The sequence below is a fragment of the Sitophilus oryzae genome, unplaced genomic scaffold, assembly GCF_002938485.1.
Source record: "Sitophilus oryzae breed Bouriz unplaced genomic scaffold, Soryzae_2.0 scaffold_1110_pilon_pilon, whole genome shotgun sequence".
NCBI classification, from domain to species: Eukaryota; Metazoa; Arthropoda; class Insecta; order Coleoptera; family Curculionidae; genus Sitophilus; species Sitophilus oryzae.
Window position 1 is genome coordinate 570,062 of NW_022145739.1, and position 15,398 is coordinate 585,459.

Sequence of the window (15,398 nt, forward strand, 5' to 3'; positions counted from 1 at the left end):
AACAAGTTATTGCCGTTTAAAGCTAGTAATTATTTAATATAAATTTTAGGACACTCTGTATAAGGTAGTAAAATTTTTATTATTGCAACACAATATCTGATCAATAAATAATCTTCAGTAAATATTTAGTATTAAAAATTTTGATACCCTAGGAGAAATAAGCCTTAAAATTTTTACTGCAATTTCATAAAATTGAAAATATTTCAAAAACGGTAAGGTTTAAGTGTGATAAACCTTAATAAAATTTACCTTTATTTCAATCGTAGAATCCAAAAATAGAATAATATACAGGGTGTTCCATTTAAAAAATACAACTATAATATTTTTTACTTATTTGGGACACTCTGTATCTTGTAAAAATATTTTTAAATTGTAGCTCTAATAGACCTTCAACAAACCCAAAACTTACAATTTGTAAAAATCTAATCGTTTAGCTACAATACTCCGTGTCGTATGTGGTGAACAACCCTGTATATTTTTTTCGCATTTCTTCCCATCAGAAGATTTTCAGATACAGAAGAATTGTCAATTGTTACTTAAACGTAATGTGAAAATATTCTGTTTTCAAGCAAGTTTTTACTCGATGATCAATTTTTTTTATTTTATTTTATTGTGAACTCATATTTTCCTAAATACATCTCTGTGAAACTATGGCGAGTGCCACGACTATACTTTGCCTAGTTATAGACCACGACTATACAGCTACGTCAGTGGTCACGGGACGCGAGAACAAGGTCATATAAAGTGGCAGAAAAAGAGTAAAGGATTTGACAAGGAGTAAAACTACTAGTTTCCTTATACTATGTTATTAGGGTGGGTCAAAAAAATTCACTATTTTTTGTCACTTTATAGTCTTATCTCGATTACATCGATATACTTGGTATCTACTATGTCTCATATATTTGTAGGAAATTGAAATCTCTACAAAAAAGGTCTCTTACAATTTTTTTGTAAACCTCACCGTTCGAAAGTTATTAAAGGTTGCAGTTTGATTATTTTAAGGCTAATTTCTTTTTTCTTATGAATTTTATAACTCGTTAACAAAAAATCATTATAATACGCGCAATATATATTCTGTTTTATTACTCAGATAAGATTTCGACAGATGATGACAGCAAAAAGCAGTTTCTAATATTTTTTAAGTTAACTATGGATGGGTTTATATTATAAATCCGATATGCATCGTAGCTTGTTGTTTTTAACCAGTTTTAGTGGTTTATTTCAAAAATGACAGATCATACTTCAATATTACTGGAGTGACGGAACGATGAACGATGCGTATGTACTCGACTTAAGATTTTTGAGTCTTGTCAAACTCGTGCCAAATTGTAGGTTATAATTTGTGTCGAATTATGTCAAATAACTTGAATTTTGGAAGATGACATTTGCGAATTGTTTCTGTATTATGGTTCGTGTTATTACGTGTGCTTGGTGTTTTTTGAAGTTAAATGAAGGAAAAATTGAGGGAAAATTAACTGTAGACCCAGAGTACAGTTTATAGTGCCCAGAGAGAGAGAGTTTTATTAGTCATCGATAAAGTTTGTTTACCATCTCGTATATGGTACTAAAAACTGGAGTACCTAGCTGTAAAATAACGACATCACACGATAGGTAAATAATAGATTTTAGTACTGCAGAAAGATAATGTCAAAAGGTACTAGTTTAAAAAAATTAAGATTAAAGTTAGTTAACCAACTTTTAAGGTATAAAATTCAGTAAGAAGTGTTATAATCAATAAAACATTTTATTTTATTTATGTTGTGTTTTATTTATTCCTGTGCAATATTAATTTTATTATATTTGTACATAAGTTATGTTGATAAATATAATAATATTTATGCAGGAATTTTCTTGAAGTTTCAAAGTAAAAAATAGTTCTTTTTTATTTTTTTTTTGGTATGTGGTGTTTTGTTTAACATACACCCTTGTTTGTTTTGTATTTACACATACCTACCGTAATTTTTTTTGAAATAAAATAACTCCATTAGATATTTTTTCAGTTTTATACATATTTTTGTTTTTCACAATATTTTTAAGTAATCATTTGTCACTCAAATTTTAAATATATTAATTTTCTGCTATGCGTTCCAATTGTACCAATTTATTTCTTGGTAAAATAAAATAAACTACTTTGAAATTAAAATGACAGACACATCTATCAATGACGAGGATTTTGTCATAGGACAGACTATAGTTGTTAAATGGATGATTTAAGAAAAAAATTGTTAATCCAAGATTATGCCCATTTCTGACCTATAACTAAAACATCAGTGTTTAATTTAATACAACCTTTCTCAAAATACCTTATTTTTCATTCGTTAATAATATAATTTTAACTAAAATACTTTTCCTAAGAAGTAAAAGATTTTATACAAAGAAAATAAATAAAGTCACCTAAAAATTAGATCGGCCACATATATCTTACCTCCCAACTTGCGATATTTTTTCTCTTTCTAACACTTATTTATCACTTACTTTTAAATACTAACTAGCTCACTTTATATTTTTAGGCACTATAAGAACTTTTTAATGTTAGCTTTCATGTGGCGCAATTGAAAGGGATTCACTTTGATTTTTAGCTGCTGTATAAGATCGTAGATTTTAAGGCTTGGTCCAACTTTGCCCCCTGTATACTCCAAAATGTCCTCTTTGTTGAGATTCATAAGCATTTTTCCGTTGATTTTCTAAAAATCGAAAATATCTATTATTATCCGGCAATTCCTCTCAATAAAAATATTAAGGAAGGAGCATATAAAAAAATTATGATTAATAAGGCTGACTTAAATTCCAATTTATTAGTGCCGTTCTAATTTTATTTAAGTGTAAAAATATAATGTACAGAAGATTCAAAAATATGTTGGTATTGTTTTATGTTGTCAATAAATACTATTAGTTATTAAAATTGTTAAAAATATATCTATTAAAAATATACATCGGGCTCAAAAGTGACTTTATTTTTTCTGTTGAAAAAACGAGATTTGGTACGTTAGTATATGACTTAAATCAGGATTGATTGACGTATTCAATTGTTTTTGGTCTCTTCCTGTTTCACAGGAAATCACTACAACTTTCGATTTTTAAATGATATACTCGGTATTTTTTTACTTTATTGGAAAATGACACTCTGCATAGAATGAAATATCACCTGCCATCGTTTGACATTTTCGTATATGGTTTATTTAAAATTGTAACATGCGTTTCATAACGACAATTTGATTCGAAATATCAAACTTGTGATACGAAATTATTAACAAACAAATGTTTTTCCAAATACGCTAATTGCGGTATTGCCGGATTTCGCATAAGTAGGCGGTTTACGAAAAATGTTACTACAGCTGTAATAGATTATATTTTTCTACGCACATTTTCCTACAAACGTAAAAAACCGGCAACAATGTATTTTTGTCTCTCTATCTGTCAACCGGTCCTTTATATAATAATTCTCTGTCACACTTATTAAAATCCAGGCCACATAAATTGGATCACCAGCGGGGTATTTTTTCCAAGGCTTCTTGATTAAAAATTAGTGTTTTTAACACAGCTATTGCACTAGACTGAAATTTAAAATACTAAGCGAAAATGTCATCTATTTAGAGTGTCATTTTCTATCAAATAAAGAAAAAAAATACCAAAGGTGCTATTTAAAAATCAAAAGTTGTAGTCATTGCAGGTGAAACAGGATGTGACCGAAAACAACTGAATAGGTCAATCACTTCTAAAAGTAAAGATTTCAAGTTAACGTCTCCTTTTTGCCGCAAGGGCTAATCTGGACGGGGCCTACTTTGTTTACGCGGAATCCGAACCGCGGTCCTCGGCCATATCATGGTCAATGGTCTACCGACTTGGCAAGTATCTAAATCGACTCTTACTCACGAGATATCCGATCTCATCCGGCCTCGAACCGACGTGAATGAGCAGTGTGTGTCAATAGATTTTACACTTTTGCCTTTATTTGACAACAGCACGACATAGAGTTTCGAACCGGTCACCCGTCCATCCACTAGTATCGCCGTACGTCGCTTAACTTCGGTGTTCTAATGGGAACCGGTGTTTCGACGTCGCTGGGCCGTTGCCCTAAAATTTATGTCATATACTAACATATCAAATATCGTTTTTTATCTGAAAAATTAAAAAAGTTATAGGGGTGAGCCACTTCTGAGAAACACCCGGTATGTTATAATAATTATTTAACATCACAAATAACAGACACGCTACTGAAACACGTAAGTCAAATTGACGTCTCCTGATTATTTTTGAAAAGTAGTAAACAAAAGCAAAAATAAAAGAAAAACTACATAATTAATTCTATGTGAATTTCATATAATATATTGATTTACTACCACGGTAACGTATATTATAGTCTATAAAATGAATCACTTTGAATTTTGACCGTTATTTTTTACCAACATGGCAAATATATAATCCCTCTATCCAAAAAGTTACTGATATTCTTTAAAATGAGTGCCTGAACGAATCAGATAGGTAACTCTTTTTATTTTCGTGAAATAGAAAAGGAAAATAATAAAACAAGTGACAGTTCTTCCTCTTCTTGCAAAAATCAACGCGAAATGTCATAATTGACAAAAGTAAAATGTCATCAGCCTTTGACATTTCTAAATATCAGACCAATGCCGTCTCTAATAGGACAGCCTAGGAGCGAGATTTATGACGTCACGCTAGTTAGATACCACGGATTAATAAATATGTTGTAGAATACATGGAAAACATAATTATTCCTGGTATTTTTGGTTTGTATTTTAAAAATGATATAGTTTACATGAAATATACATAATATACAGTTAATAAATACAATATATATACCGATTTATAGTAATAAATACTTTGGCAAATAAATGAACCATACAAATGCAGCAAATGTTTTATAATATACAAATAATGAATAGATACATAAGATAATGGGTAAAATGTAAAATATATTTTAAATTTTGGGGTTTGAAAATCGATCTAATTTAACAAAAAACATTCAATATCTACTAATAGTGATATATTATTATTTGCATTCACAAAATTTATATGTATATTTTGCAAGCATCAATGTTCGAAAAATTATACTTGCAAATAATACAATATCATAGAAAAAAAGGCGTCAGCGATGGCTATAAAATAAAGATCGCTGTCATTTTATATGTAAAATTATTCTAAAATTTTTGATTTTCTTGGGATTTTGGTTCGGGAAAAACGCTGATTAAGTTTTCATTTGGTTTTTCATTATTTTTTTTTGGTCATCAGTGTTGTGTCATATGAAAAAAATAGTGTCGAATATAATCCAAAAAATTACATATAAATATATATGTAATTTTGAATAATTATATTTTCCATGTATTCTACAACATAATTAATCCGTAGTATCTAACTAGCGTGACGTCATAAATCTCGCTCCGAGGCTGTTCTATTAGAAACGGCATTGCATCAGCATGGCCGCAAGCTGCTAACCTAATAGAATTTACACTAGAAAAGCCCGCGGGAACTGTCAAATTCAAAGTTATTCGTTTCACAGACTTTACAGTTAGTTAGCAGCAAAAAGTTGAGGAACAGGCTTGCCATATGCATTTTGTCCATTTTTTAAGATTTTCAACCAAAGATGGCATTGCAAACTACATACACAGAGTTACAATATAATGCCAGAAATAACGTGTTAAATACAGTTTATCCCATTCGAATTAAATGGCGAAAATACCTTAGACTTTCTATGTGCTGTATGTCCATTGGCGGTAAACAAACAAACAGAAGAATGTCCTTGTGTGCTGTGGACATATTGCTGTTTGTTTGTCATATTGCCAGATGAAGAGTTTTTTTTACTACAACTTCTCTATTTTTTGAATAATACTACTTAAAATAATGAATGGAACTACGACTGGGGACCATGTACTTCGGAATACGGACTGTGGTAGCAGAAAAATAAAGAGAAATTTCACATCTAAAGGACACTCAACAGTTTTTTCAAGGTTTTCCGATATTTATCATTCCAATCATTTACAAAATTTTTATGACTTTTTTTTATCCATTTTTCAAGTATAACAGTTTTTCGGTAAGTTTCTTGCAAAAAGCGCGGCAGTTTTTTTTGTTTGAAAAAATTCGAAAAAATAGACAAAATGCATCTAGAAAGTAACCTAAGACTAGGGCTGCACCGAGTACTGAGTAGTTCAGTGCTCGGCCAAAATTTTAACCGAGTAATATGTACTCGGTGCTCGGCCTTACTCGGCCGGGAAGGCCGAGTAAAGTATAGTAACAGAAACACTCCATTTATGCATGTCCAAAACAGAAAGAAATGAGACTCACAGTTGCAAATAATAAAATAAACAAAAAGTTATTCACTCATAACTATAATTAATGTATTTTAGCAAAGTAATAATAATAAGTATAAGTAATAACACAAACACAGTGAAATAATAATTTAATACTTATAATCTAAAAGAGGTCAGTATTGTCATTCATTTTAATATAACTTTATATATAGGGTATTATTAATTGTTTGAATTATTTTTCACTTTTAAATTAGTTACACATATAAGTTTCGCTTAAAACAAAATCAACGTCGCCACCGCCTCTCAAAAGAATCAATTCAGAATTCAGCACATTAGAAATATCAGTTTGCATGGGAAACCACAGAACAAAACAATATCTCCATAAGCAAAACAAACCAGGTTATTGGTTTGTAGTCGGGGAATCCCAGCCGATCGCCAATCATAGGCAAAACAAACAAGGTCATTGGTTTAAAGCCGGGAATTCCGGGAATTTTAACTAGCTTTCTTTAATGTTAAATTATATATTTATATTTATATTATGTATAAAATATAATATTGTTATGTTATGGTGTATAGCTGTGGTGTATAGTATAATTAGTATACCGACCTGGTCATTTGATTACTGTGTATAGGATTTTAACGTGTAAGACAGAGAATAATATAAATGACCGGTTGACAGACAGAGAGACAGCATCAAAAGGGGCCGGCGAGGAGCCGGTGCGACCGATACAGTGTTGCCGGTTTTACGGGTGTGGGCAAGTAAAGCATAAGCATGGTGGGAGAACGCATTGAGAGGGGCGGTGCTTTATGTTAAGGTTCGTATTCACTATCCGAAAGAACAAAGGAATGAAATTCGGTATATTTGGACAGCAAACCGAATGCATGCGGCCGTTCGCCATTCGGTTCGCTCCCTCATCTGTTTCCATTCGGTATATCAAAGACGTTCGCAAACGAATGAGAATTATAGAACCGCGCGAACAAGACTGGACGTTCGCTCGTTGGATAGTAGCATTCGTTCGTTCGGATAGTGAATACGCACCTTTATGTAGATGAAAAGGTGGGGAAAGGAAATAGATCACCTGAGATCCAAACTATTTTTGCATCATTCTTTTCGCCTAGCTGTTTCGGTGTGTACGTTAAGTGTTTCAAAAATGGCTATTTATACGACCGAAGAGAAGGTGCATATCGTTAAATGGTTTTACATTTCCTCAAGTGTGGAAGAGGTCATTGGGCGTTATGTGTTCACCTTTCAAGATCGCCCTGTGCCTTATGCCACAACTGTACGCAACATTGTTCATAAATTTGAGCAAACAGGCTGCATTGCGGCGTGCAGAAATTGTGACAATAAGGAAGGCGCAGAGAAGGTAATTCCCGACAAGGAAATTAATATTTGTGCCGCTGTCGAAACAAGCGAACCTTGTTCAAGCCGAAATATAGCCGAACAAGTTGGTTGCAATGCTCGAACGGTGCGCAGAGTTTTAAAAAGGCATGGATATAAGTCCTACAAAATCAGTACCACGCAAGAAATTTTTCCGGCAGATTGTAACAGACGTCTGGAGTTTTGCGAGGCTGTAAGAGAAAGAGCCGATCGAAATAATTTATTTTTTGAAAATATATTATTCTCAGATGAAAGCTCGTTTCCCTTACATGGCTACCACAATCCTTCGATAGTACGTTATTGGTCTCGAGAAAATAAGCACCTTAGTATGGCACTGCGGACACAATATCCACAAAAACTAAATGTTTGGGCTGGCATGCTGCAAAATCATATCATTGGGCCTTTTTTTATTGATGGTATGTTAACAGCTGCCAAATATTTGGATATGCTACAAAACCAAATTGTACCAGCAGTTCGAAATTTGCCAATCAATTTTGAGGAAGTGTGGTTTCAGCAGGATGGCTGTCCTGCGCATAACGCGCGGAACGTAAATCTGTTCCTTCAAACCACATTTCCCAATCGGCTAATTTCCACACAAGGCACAATTAATTGGCCACCACGTTCTCCTGATTTGTCGCCCAATGACTTCTTTCTGTGGGGATATGTAAAAAACTCCATTTATGGCCATAACCATGAACGACCCATGAATATTGACGAGCTGCGATTAAAAATCGTTCAGTCGTTAGAAAATATCCCCGCTGTTATGTTAGCTAAAGTTAGGTCAGAGTTTTATAACCGTCTTGGCTATTGCGAAGCACAACAGGGAGGTATTTTTGAACCTTTGATTTAATTTTTTATAATTATTTTGCTAATTGTCCTTTTTTAAAGTTGATTTTTAGTCATTTTTTTAATGCTTGTTTTAACTTATGCTGAAACAGCAACAAAAACATGAGCAGTGTAGATACAACCGGACGTTTAATTATTTTTATTGTTAAAAGATTAAACGTCTCGAGATGTATGGACAACCTTCAAAATCGTAAATATATTGTAGAATGATGTACACCCAACCCCTTTCAAAATCCGACTGATTTGATAAATGTGTCAAAGTATGTCTACCGTTCTAGGACTTCGATACCGTCAGTGTTGCCAGATGAAGTTTTGAAAATTTCCTGAAGCCTGGTTGGCACGGTCAATCAACCAACAAAATATATTCTTTTAAAATATTTATCTGATGATACTTTTAGAAATGCCAAGTTTGAGAAAACAAATTAAATACACACACTAAATTGTGTCCAAAAATATGCTTTCTAAAAATGTATTTCTTGGATAGAAACCTTAATGTTAGGGAATATTTCCTAGACCTGGCATCTACGGCCATATTCTCTCCCACCACTTGATTTGTCTTAGCTGATTGGTCTCACCCCGCCTCTCGAAATGTGGAAGCCATGCATATCTCTTCGCACGTGTCGCCACCAAACCAAACCAAACTCTTCAGTCATAGGCGTACTAATATTTTATTTTCATTTAGATTTAGTATTACAGCCAATTTTGGTTTAAAAGTTTTGCTTATGAATTCTGTAAAATTTAATTTATTAGAATTTTAATAATAATCTTTTTATGACAGCTGACAATGTTTAAGATGCGAACAGTGGAACAACGCCTTCACCACGCTGCTTCTTAAGCCCCATACATACTCAATACTAAAAAACTCATCGACATGATCAAAAGTTTTATGATCAAGCGGGTTTTTGTATCATAAATAAAAACAGATAAACAATTTTTATAAAACGACCTTTAAAATTAACATTATAAACATTATATAACTGTTAAGTGGCATCGTATTTATGATTCTAATTGTGCTACACTTTAAGGGGTGTGAAATAAATTACTTATTTATAATAATACTGAATTTATGCGGGGTGGTATAACTAGTGTTATAACGGTTGTAGCTATAGTATTACGGGCAACCAACGGTCCAGCTACGTCGAAACACCCATTAGAACACCGAAGTTAAGCGACGTAAGGCGATACTAGTGGATAGACGGGTGACCAGTTCGAAACTCTGTATCGTGCTGTTGTCCAATAAAGGCAAAAGTGTAAAATATATTGACACACTCGTGAGTAAGAGTCGATTTAGACACTTGCTCGGTCATTGACCGAGAACCGCTGTTCGGATTCCGCGTAAACAAAGTAGGCCTCGTCCAAATTAGCCCTGGCAGCAAAAAGGAGACGTTAACTTCAAATCTTTTACTTTACTTTATAGTATTACATTATAACATTATCATGTCATAATATTATGAAATAATATTTCCTACTACCATTTTTTTTAATATTGGTACAGCAAACTTATCAGTATAAAGTTTTTACTTATCTTTATCCTTTTTTATTGCTATTTATAATTCTGAATACGAGGATAAGAAATTTTAGTTTTCAGTACGCCTATGACCGAAGGCGAACGTCTACCTCCCTTCATCAGCGGCCATAATTGGATGGAATCAGGGATGAGTAAATATAAAGGACCCTAAAATTAATAAATTTTGCTCGTCTGCTGCAACACGTAAGAAATATTTATTGATGGATCAGTATGACAGAGAAGTAATAAAAAGGCCGTTTTTATGAATAACAAAATGGTATTTGAACATCATATTATAATCATATTGAATTGACAATAGATTAATTTATCAGCTATCGGCAGAAAATTGACAATAATAATAAAAACATGACACATGGCAATTAATATAATTAGTAATATAGATATATTTCAAAGAACTTTACTTAAAATTAACTTTTTTAATTTTGTACTAGTTTATAGCACTTGGTGGTATAACTTAACAAAATAATATCAATCATTAAATAAAGCATAAACGAACCAATAAATAAACAAAAAGGTTAATTTATTTAATAAAACGTACAACGTACGGCTTTGTATGCCGATTGTCGTGTGTATGAAGAATAAAGTCAACGTTTGTTCAGTACAATACGATATACTGAAAGAGAAAAGACTATAAAATACGGGAGAAAAATGAGAAGTTTATTACCTATCCACTTAATCCGGATCGGTCGACAATAGAATTTGTGATACTTACAACATTATGTAATTAATTGATTATCGGTCCTATTATGTAACTGAGGATGTACGTAACTACGTAATAGAGCATATTTTTTGGTTAGTTCATTTAATGAAGCGTACACACGGCTTTGGTTGCTGATTCTCGTGTGTCAACGTGTTCAGTACAATACGATATATTGAGAGAGATGCTGATGCTCTATTACGTAGACACGTACATCCCTAGTTGCATAATAAGACAGATAATCTATTAATTCCAAAACGTACTAAAAGCGCAAATTCTGTTGTCGAACAATGTAATCAGTATGATTACAGATTAAATAATTATGGAGGTGCATATGAAACATTAAACGATTCATCATTGTGTTAAGTTATACCACATAATTTAACAAAAAGATCAATCATTTAATGTCTCACTTCACACTGGCTCACTCCATTATTATTTAATACTGATTAGAATGGTCGACAATAGAATTTGCACTATTTACTACGTAATACAGCATATTTTTTGGTTAGTTTATTTAATGACATAACCGATAATGTACACACGGTTTTGGGTGCCGATTGTCGTGCACAGAGTCTATAGACTCTGTGATTGTATAAATGAACAAAGAGAAAAGAGCAAGAATTTTCCCAAGCGTATGAAGTTGAGCTCCGGATTAAGTGGATAGGTAATAATTTTCTCTCCCCGACTTACAAGATTGCCATAGCGATTCACTTCTAGACATGTAGGTAAATGATGACTAAAATAAACGATCCAAGATTTTCTCTTGCCGACCAGTATATTATCGTAGTCTTAAAGAAATTAGAATAAAATAAACTATGTTAAAAATGTTCATGTATACTACTGAAATGAAGATAATATATTTAAGCTAAATGTAATCTATTACAGTTGTAGTAAAATGAGTAACTAATTGTCGAAAATCCAGATCCAACCCTAGATGCTTCTACTTATGCGGTTTGAAATTTTGATGCAAAATCTGGCAATACCGCTCAGAAGAAATGTTCCCACCCATACCCACCCAACTTTTTTCTCTTTTTAATACATTTGATTTGCCATTAAGCTGCCTACATCACTGTCTTACACGTTAAAATCCTATACACAGAGTTGACCTGTCCCGATGTGTATATTGATAAAGGTCGCGTAACTGTTAAGACTATTAAAAACCCGACAATTCCACTACTCGGCAGCCGAGTACTAGGTACTCGGCCATTACCTTTACCCGAGTACTCGGTACTCGGTCAAGTTAAAAAACAGGGCTCGTTACAGCCCTACCTAAGACCAATATATAAAATAAATAATGAATAACATAAAATAAATTCAGAAAAGCCCAACAAATCCACAATTAAAATTAATAACTATTTGGCAGTCTTTTTTTTCTGGAATTCGCAATAATGTCACTTTTAATCTGCTCTGACACAATATATCCTAGATTTACTACCTCAGAACAAAACCGATTGTAAAATAAATAACATAAAATCAGCTCAAAAAACCAAACAACTCCGCAAAATTTTAAATCAAATATAAATGTGTCAATTGATGTGTGATCTTTTTATTCAAAAGGTAATTCAGATATTGCAATCGCAAAACATTTTCCGATGCACGTCATCAATCATATCGACATTGACACTAAAGTCTATAAACCTGACCATAGATAAAAGAAAATAATCTTCTATTAAGATAGATATAAAACTTAATACTAAAATTTTGGGTCAAAGCGCCCCTCCGTGTTCTTAGTAGAGACTACGTTTAACCTTCGCCTTTTCTGCTGTAAATATTTTTTATGTTTATATTTGATTTCCAAGGATTTAGTTTTAAAGTTACACTGATATATTAATATATCAGAGTAACTTTAATAAAACATAAGAATCCTGCGAAAATCGGGCTTTTTTCACAGAAAAGGTATTTTTTGATTTATCAACAATCATTGTCAAGTTGACAATATACAGGGTGTTTTCTAATTAGTCTAAAAAATTGTGGTGTGATTTCTCATGTGTTCTTAAAACAATTTTTATATAACTATTGGGTCTAAAGTACTTCCCCTTTCTGATCTACAGGGTGTTAAAAATTTAAAAACAAAACGATATTTTGCTTAACATAAATGGTACACTACTGCTTTTTTAAAGAAAATATATTTTTTTCTTGACTGGCCATCTTTTTTCAACAAAATTGATCTTTTGAGTTTTTCTTGTTCATCAAACGGTTGCCGAGAAAAAAATAAATATACTTATTAAGAGTCCGCCTTAAGCCGTTTTCTAACGATGTTTTATTTTTTAGATTAATTAGGAAACACCCTGTATATGCATATCACAGGCAACCAAATAAACTAGTAACCTCTAAAAATTATTTTCCTACCACTAGCGACATACCGTGTGAGTACTGAATTATTTTATCAAAATTTCACCATATAAGTTTCCAGGCAATGAACCTGACTAAATGAAATTTTGACAAAAATGTTTAAATTTGTTGTATAATTTAAGATACCGAGCAGCTCTTCATTTTACTTTATAGAGCAAATGATTGTAACAGATATTTTATTTAGATTAAAGTTGCAAAATTTAGTTTAAAACGAATTTTATTATCGCTATGTTAGTCACATTGCGTCGTGTTCAGCAATGTTGTCCTTTATTATTTGACAATTATTCAATTATCCTAGTCAGTATTTTGTATAATATCGTGTTGTTTAATATTTGTGAGTAATTCTCGTTTTTCTTTTGCTTATTTTCATAGTATTTTTTTTAAATTGCATTTTTAAGCACAAACAGTCCTTTTAAGAACTAAATTTTCAAGTTTTTGTATTGCATTTCTTGAAATTGTGTTTTAAAAATATGTCGAAGCATTTGAACAGTCGAAGCAAAGAGCTTCCTTGTTTTTTTTAACTATTTTGAACGAGAACGTGACAATAAAGGTCCTTTATTACCCTTGACTGCAGTCAGAAAATAAGTTTGATTGATAAGCACATCATACCACTTTCAAAGTTAGTTTTTATTAAATTCTGTGATTATTAGTTTGTGCATTAATAGCACCCCCTTACTTGATATTACCACTTATGGCGTTGTAAGATGTACATCAATAAATAAATGCTATAATAATGCTTATAATAATGGATTAGTTTTTGCCAATATGTAATAAGTAAAATAAGCTATAAAACAAATAAATCAATTAATCACTAAAATATTAGTTATTAAATTAAAAATAAAACGTAAAACTCTTTAAAAATGATATAGTAATATATAATATTGTTTGTCAATTTTAAATTAAGATTCATCTCATAAATCCATCACAATATGGCAGCGCTGTCGCCATCGCTTGTCACTCAAGGTTGACCACGTGCATCGGAAATTGTTTTGCGATTACCATATATGTTAATTAGCAACAAATGACGTAAGAATAGTTTAAAGTTTTAGTTTGACAAAAATCAATGAAAAATATAAGATATTAAAAATTTTATAAGAAAACTATTATTTCTTTATACCATCACATAACATTTTTTTATATTTTGAGGTATCCTTACCTGCTTACTAAACGCATCACAGTAATTGGCACAGTCATTCACCCGTAAAAATTGAGCCACGTCAAAGACGTTCCACTCGTCAGGACACAGTTCACCAACCAAGTCATTTGAACTACTAGTGTTGTCTATCAATCTAGGTATGAGTTTTGAACTTGCATTCGATGACGACTAAAAACATTAAATTATTAACAGTATTCCAGATAATTTGTTTCGGGTAACTTACACTAACATAAGTAGTAGGTTTCCTTTCGGGAGGTGGTTCACTTAGAGTGGAACTGACATTGGTAACCATGCTTAACTCATTACTGGCCACTGGTAAACTTTGGTCTGGACCAGCAGGTTCTTGACCTGAAATGATATAGATTTTATAATAAAAATTTGTATAAAATAAAAAATATAAATTATTTTAGTTTTATATCGCTATTTAAGTTCTTAAGAGTCCATTTCACTAGTCCGAAAAAGTAGCAAAATAAGCGTTCGGCATTTAAAGGTACGGTCTCGCTGGAGCCGTCAATGGCGACCGTCGACGGTTGTCGTTGACGGCAACCGTTGAACGCTATCCTATCATGTATTCTTTGGCTAGGCCACAGCATAAAATAATTAACTAGAGAGAAGTGTCAACTCTGTGTTAAATCGTGGAAACACGATACGCCACCGAAAGCCTTCGTTGTCGTCTGGAGAACTAATTTTCCAATTGACAGGTTGACATGATAAGGACATGATGGCTTAATTTTCATTTCCGTTTCCGGTTATTCAATGGCGGGTCCTCTTTCAGTTCAAATGTATTTTGTATTTTTACTTTTCATAAATAAAACCAAAAATTATTTATTCACATATATTTATTTGAAATATGGAACAACGTGACTAAATAAATATAAAAATATAGAGGATTGTATTGTTTCAATACCAATTAGTTAATTATATGCACTTTTAACGTAAATTAGTTAAGGTATAAGCATGACTTACAGTAATTTGTAAATAAACACACGCATTCGCAAACTTCAAGGACAGAAAACGGACACAGGAACATGAAAACGGGAGCCTTATACAAAAACCTGAAAACAGAAAAACAATTTTTTTATACAAAAATTAACAATGTAAAAATATCAATAGGTATAAAATATAAATAAACTGTTTAAAAAAAGCGTCCATTATTCCCAAAGAACCTGGCT

The 15,398-nt window shown here is 32.1% G+C and overlaps 1 protein-coding gene across 4 annotated transcripts in view; it reads right to left on the reverse strand.

Moving 5' to 3' along the window:
* Positions 1-2,083: 2,083 nt before the first annotated feature.
* Positions 2,084-15,398, reverse strand: part of LOC115881445 (polycomb protein Sfmbt) — a 56,822-nt gene continuing 43,507 nt past the window's right edge. For all 4 annotated transcript variants that reach the window (XM_030898929.1, XM_030898922.1, XM_030898938.1 and 1 more), the window contains 3 exons: positions 14,450-14,574; positions 14,227-14,394; positions 2,084-2,684 (listed from right to left, as the gene is read on the reverse strand). In XM_030898929.1, the coding sequence (XP_030754789.1) occupies positions 2,514-2,684; positions 14,227-14,394; positions 14,450-14,574 (464 nt within the window). In that variant the 3' untranslated portion in view covers positions 2,084-2,513. The remainder of the gene's footprint in view (positions 2,685-14,226; positions 14,395-14,449; positions 14,575-15,398) is intronic.